Source organism: Colobus angolensis, unplaced genomic scaffold, assembly GCF_000951035.1.
Source record: "Colobus angolensis palliatus isolate OR3802 unplaced genomic scaffold, Cang.pa_1.0 Scaffold21, whole genome shotgun sequence".
Lineage (NCBI taxonomy): Eukaryota > Metazoa > Chordata > Mammalia > Primates > Cercopithecidae > Colobus > Colobus angolensis.
The window spans coordinates 1215255-1221251 of record NW_012115266.1 but is presented as its reverse complement, the minus strand read 5'-3'; the positions used below and the strand labels follow the sequence as shown (position 1 = coordinate 1221251).

Sequence of the window (5997 nt, the reverse complement as noted above, 5' to 3'; positions counted from 1 at the left end):
ATCCTGGAGGGTGTGCGAGCAGAGACATTCAGACAGGAAGGCAGAGATCGAATTCAGACAGGAAGGCCTCTCAGTCCTCCCAGGAGACCTCTTTTCTTTTCTCTTTTCTTTTCCTTTCCTTTTCCTTTTCCTTTCCTTTCTTTCAGACGGAGCCACCCTATGTCACCCAGACTGGAGTGCAGTGGCGTGATCTCGGCTCACTGCAACCTTCACCTCCTGGGTTCAAGCGATTTCCCTGCCTCAGCCTCCTGAGTAGCAGGGATTACATGCATAAGCCACCACGCCTGGCTAATATTTGTATTTTTAGTAGAGATGGAGTTTCACTATGTTGGCCAGGCTGGTCTTGAATTCCTGACCTCAAGTGATCCACCCGCTTCAGCTTCCCAAAGTGCTGGGATTACAGGTGTGAGCCAATACTCTTGGCAAGGGAGACCTCCTTTCTACAATGGAGACCTCCTCTCTACAATGGAGGCCTCCTTTCTATTGCAAAAGCAAATAGCGTAGGGTCAGGAAGGGAATGGGATCAGGAACTGAGGTTGTCAATTTCCGTTATTTCTTTTTTCTTTCAGTGATGATTCCTGCATATTCCAAGAACCGGGCCTACGCCATCTTCTTCATAGTCTTCACCGTGATAGGTGAGTGCAGGTAATGTGGCCAGCATTCTGTGATCAGGATCCTGAGAGCTCAGGGACTGGCATACTCTGCTCTCTCCATGACCTGAAACTTCACATCCGTGTGTTTCACTCCAGAGATCACCCCAGGGATCCCCCGCCAACAGCTTCACCCCAGGGATTCCCTACCCCACGGCTTCACCTTGGGGAGCTCCCACCCCACGGCTTCACCTTGGGGAGCCCCCACGAACAGCTTCACCCCAGGGATTCCCCACCCCACGGCTTCACCCCAGGGAGCCCCCACCCCACGGCTTCACCTTGGGGAGCCCCCACCCCATGGCTTCACCCCAGGGAGCCCCTACCCCACGCTTTCTGTTCTGTCATCACCGTCGACCTCGTCGTCCTCCCACCCGTGACTGCGCTGGCCAGGCCACATTTCCATTTGATAGGGGCGCCCCCGGCACTGTGCTGTCCTGTGCTGGCCGCCCTGGCGTTGGTCTTGCTGCTGTGCTGGTGGCCTCCTGACTGTGGCTGTCTCCTCTTGAAGGAAGCCTGTTTCTGATGAACCTGCTGACGGCCATCATCTACAGCCAGTTCCGGGGCTACCTGATGGTGAGCGAGCTCCTCCATCCTGGCTCTGCCTAGAGCTGCCGGGAGGCCAAGCGGGGTGTGGCTTGAGCTGAGCAGCTGGGTGACCCTTGCTGGCCAGGCTCCTGGTGGGACGGGAGGGCAGGGTTGCCACCTCCTGTGGATCCGCTGGGGATACACATATGTTGTTGCTCTGGCCACTGCCAGAGATGGCAGCTCCCAGGACAGCGGACCCTAAACCCTCTTGAGGGGGAGCCGGGGACCCCCCAACACACAGAGAAGAAACATGGCCCAGTGTATTGCACAGCACACCCGTCAGACACCTTCCTGTGTGGCCTGTTCTGGGAGTCTGTGACCAGTCCTCTCATTCCCGGGGGGTGAGGGAGTCTGTGACCAGTCCTCTCATTCCTGGGGGGTGAGGGGCTGCCCCCAGGCATGGGGGACTGGGCCCCCTCCAAGGCTGCCCAGATTCCCCCTCGCCTGTTCCCCGGGGGAGGGACGAGTTGGGGGTTCTGAGCCGGGGGAGGGCTGATCCTGCCATTCAGAGCCTTCCTCTTTGCAGAAATCTCTCCAGACCTCGCTGTTTCGGAGGCGGCTGGGGACCCGGGCTGCCTTTGAAGTCCTGTCCTCCATGGCGGGGGAGGGAGGAGCCTTCCCTCAGGCGTGAGTGCTGAGCATGGACCCTCTTCTCTCTGAGGGTGGGCGCTGTGGCTGCTGGGCAGGGGCTGGGTGTTCATTAGGGGCTTCTCGTGCTCAGCCTGTCCCTCGCCCCTGCTGGCTGGCACCCAACTCACAGAAACCACCATGTCCCTGGCGCTCTGTGGTTCCCGGCATCCTTGCCCTGAGTCCATGCCTGTATCTTCGTGCCCCCCAGGGACCCTGGGCTGGTGAAGGGCCGAGTGGCCTGGCCTTCTCCTTGTCCCCCTTCTGTGCTGACTTAGGCAGCAGAGCCAGAGGTGCGTGGGCCAGGTGTCCACACCACCGTCCTGCTTGGAAATGAGGGCAGAGAGCTTGAGGGACACTGCGGTGGCAAGTTCTGGTCCTGACTGCTCATAGTGGTGAAGTCAGTTTGCGCCTCCTCGGGGGGACGGCAGTGGGAGGACGCTCCTTACAGGGGCTCTTGTTGTGGCTCAGGCTGCAAAGTGGCTTCACGGCAAAGCTCAAGCCAGACGCCAGGACTGGAGGACTCAGGCCCGGGTTCCGAGGGGGGCTGAGCTGGCTGTGCTGACTGGGCTGTGGGTTTTTCCCTGCAGAGTTGGGGTGAAGCCCCAGAACTTGCTGCAGGTGCTTCAGAAGGTCCAGCTGGACAGCTCCCACAAACAGGCCATGATGGAGGTACCCAACCCTGCTCCCAGCCTCCTCTGGGCTCCTCCCGGGAGGTCACTTGGGCCAGCAGCCCCTTTTCAGGACTGGGTGTGTGGCTTGAGGTGACCTGCAGCGTTCACAGCCCGTCGGGGTGGGGTTGGGGCTGGGGACACTCGCCTCCGAGGGCGTTCACCTTCCCGGGCGCCCCCGCTGACCTGCGCTCCTTCTGCAGAAGCTGCGCTCCTGTGGCAGTGTTCCGCTCTCGGCTGACGAGTTTCAGAAACTCTTCAACGAGCTTGACAGAAGTGTGGTTAAAGAGGTAAGTGGGGCCACGGCCGCCCAGGGCGGATGGGGGGGCCGTCCAGTTTCCACCAACCTTGATCACCTGGGGAACGCCTCTAACATGGGCGCCGGGATTCGCCCGCCCGGGGTGCTGGCTCCTAGGACGGGAACTGGGAATGGAGATGTCTTTGGCTCTTGGAGATTGGGGAGATTTTTATGAAATTCCCCAGACCCCAGGAACTAGCCTGAGCCCAGCCCGACACAAATAAATCTTCCAAATGGTTTTCTCCATTTCCATGACAGACTCTCCTTTTCCTGTCTGTCCTTTCTTAGGAGGTCCGCATGCGGGTCCTCTCCAAGGCCTTTTTGTCTTTCACCCTTGACACTGGTTTACAGAGTTACCAGGCGGGCCTCAGCATCCGTCTAAGCTCTGTGTCCAGAAGGCCTGGGCCAGGTGGGCGGAGACATTGGGAAACCGCCCAGGTGCTCACAGGCAGTGTGGGGGCAGCATGGGGGCTGCCATTCCAGCTGCTCAGCCTCAGAGGACTGAGCCGGAGCCTGGAACAGGGATGGGGCACAGAGGCGGAGTCGCAGACGCCTGCCAGGTCTGGGTCACTTTTCTTGTTTGCTCAGGCTCCTGGGATGGCACCACAGCCTGGGGCAGGGATGGGGCTGAAGCAGCAGACATTTGTCATCTCACGGTCCTGGCCGTCAGTCCGAGGCCAAGGTGTCACAGGGCTGGTTCCTCCTGAGGCCCTTCTCAGTGGCTTGTAGGTGCCACCCTCTCCCTGTGTCCTCACCAGAGGCCTCTCTCCGTGGCCTGTAGACATCACCTTCTCCCCGTGTCCTCATGTGGTCATCCCTCTGTGTGTCATCTCCTCTTCTTAAAAGGACCCTAGTCAGATTGGATTAGGGCCCATTCTAATGGCCTTGTTTTAACCAAATTACCTTTTAAAAGGCCCTGTCTCCAAATATAGTCACATTCTGAGCTACTGGGGGTTAGAGGTTAAAGATACGAATTCTGAGGGAGACAAAATTCAGCCCCTAGCAGCTGTCACCTGCCTCAGGATTCCCTGTCGGCCTCTGTGGCTGCAGGCCCCTGTCAGAGGTGGTTCTCTAAAAAACATGTTTTCCTAAGGTCCTTCCAGGCCTCTGGAGTCAGGCTCTGCCCCAACCTGAGCTTGAGTGCCACGTGCTCGTCCCCATTGTCACTTTGGGCACCCCCTTTATGGCTGCATTCCTCAGTGTGGCCCCCCAACCCCTTGGGGCATGGGCGATGAGTGTGGTGAGGATCAACAGGTAGCACTCTGAGTATTCACGCCATCAAACCTCTGCTTGGGACAAGGCTGGGCAATGTGGTATCAACTTAAGGTTGTCTTGAAGATATGAAAGAAATTTGGGTGCAGGTGCAGATTTCCCAGAAACTGTGGAGATGGTCCTCAGATGACAGAAAATTAAGAAGCAGTGTCCTAGATAATGGCGCTTGTCCTAGGGCCAGAGGGGTTTGGGGCTCAGGAAGCGACTGTCGTAGGCTAGTTTGCTGTGATCCGGCCCCTTCCGGGGGCAGGCGGACGCAGGCCGGGAGAAGCCAGTCATCCTAAAGGTTCTGGAAAGATGGTTTTCATCTCAGGCTTTGCTCCTGGTGTGCTCTGGGCCATCTGGGCTCTCCCTGAACCGTTGTTGCTGTTCGCTCGGGTGCGGCTGAGTCCTGGTTGTCCAGAGCTGACTCTCCCACCCTTTTCCAGTGTCGGGATTTGATGAGACCTGGAAAGGAGTTCCTTGTCCCGTGATGCTGTGGAGGAAGGGCGGATGGAGTGCTTTGGCCGTGACCCAGTAGAGCGGGCTCGTGTGCGCACAGGAGTGGGGAAGGCCCAACAGGCTGGCCTGGCCGGATTCCCAGCCCAGCCGTCTCCTTTGAGGTCCCAGTGATGCTCTTCCTGGGGCACCGAGCACTGGGCTTTGAGATGGGAGTTTAGGTTCCACAGGTTTTGGGAGCTGCGAGATCCTTAATCTGGTTTGCTGACACCTTCTTTCCTCAATAATGCTGACTGTAGAGGGGAGGCTATTGCCCCTCGGTATCTGCAGGGATTGCTTCTAGGACTCCATGTGGATACAAAATCCATGGATGTTTAAGTCTCTTATGTAAGATGATGTAGTGTTTGCATGTAACCTACACACATCCTTCCGTATACTTTAAATCATTTCTAGACTACTCAGAACATACCTAGCACCTAGGGATGCGGTGGGAGCTTGGGGAATACGGGTAAGCAGACCTGTACACGCGCCGCACAGATGCCGTTTCCCCTGAGTGTGTTTTGATCTGCAGTGGCTTCAGTCTGCAGATGCAGAGCCCGCTGATGCGAAGGGCTGGCCGAGCTTCAGTTTTGGGAGGCAGATGCTTCTGGGATTGCTCAGATTTGGGACAGCCTGTGGTTTTGGAAGCACAAAGAGGTGCTTTCTCGGCAGGCTGATGTCATGGGAGCTCCAGCCTTTTCAAGAGCCCTCCTGTGTGGGGTCACCGCCTGGGCCGTGGTCAGTCTGGCCGTGGCCAGGCAGTAGTTTGGTGCTTGCTGGCGAGCTTCAGAGAAGGTGCCCTGCCTGCTGCTGAAAGAAGTCTCCTCTTCATATAAGAAGCTTTTGGGGTTAAAAATGTAGTGGTCATTCATTATAGACAACAGAGGAAAGTGGGAAAATCCACCTCACTGGCTTTCTACCCAGAGACAACCACTTTAGTCATATCAGTTATTTCTCAGTTACACAGCTAACGTGTGAACACCTGCTCCCTGTAACAATTTAAACAGACAGATAATGCTAAAATCTCTCTTGGCCAAGGTCAGTCTGGGTTAAACAGAAAGTGTCGTATATGGAAGTGGCAACTACGATAAAAGAGTAACTGTAAGATGTAAGGAAACCGTGCGGCGTTCTCGGGCTGAGGGGAGTGCGTGAGAAAGGATGGACCTGGATGGGGACCCTCCAAAGCCGGGGTTCAGATCTCTTGAGAGAAGGTGTGGTTTCGCCCACAGGAATGCAGAGACGTTCACTGGTCTCCCTGGGCCCCGGTTGGTCTGTGGTCACTGGGTAAACAGGAGGCGACCCTCCCGGGTGCAGCAGGCTCAGGCGGTGAGCAGGCGGTGGCGTTGTCCTGCCGAGGGAGTTGCGCGCCAGTGCGGGCAGGTGGCCTTTGGGCACTGGTTTCCACCCTGAGGACTGG

General features: G+C 57.2%; 1 protein-coding gene across 1 annotated transcript in view; it reads left to right on the top strand.

Moving 5' to 3' along the window:
* The window catches only part of TPCN2 (two pore segment channel 2), a 34682-nt gene that overhangs the window by 15906 nt on the left and 12779 nt on the right, over positions 1 to 5997 (top strand). Inside the window, exons 10-14 of the mRNA XM_011942753.1 lie at positions 570 to 635; positions 1159 to 1223; positions 1762 to 1862; positions 2453 to 2534; positions 2737 to 2823. Of these exons, the coding sequence (XP_011798143.1) occupies positions 570 to 635; positions 1159 to 1223; positions 1762 to 1862; positions 2453 to 2534; positions 2737 to 2823 (401 nt within the window). The remainder of the gene's footprint in view (positions 1 to 569; positions 636 to 1158; positions 1224 to 1761; positions 1863 to 2452; positions 2535 to 2736; positions 2824 to 5997) is intronic.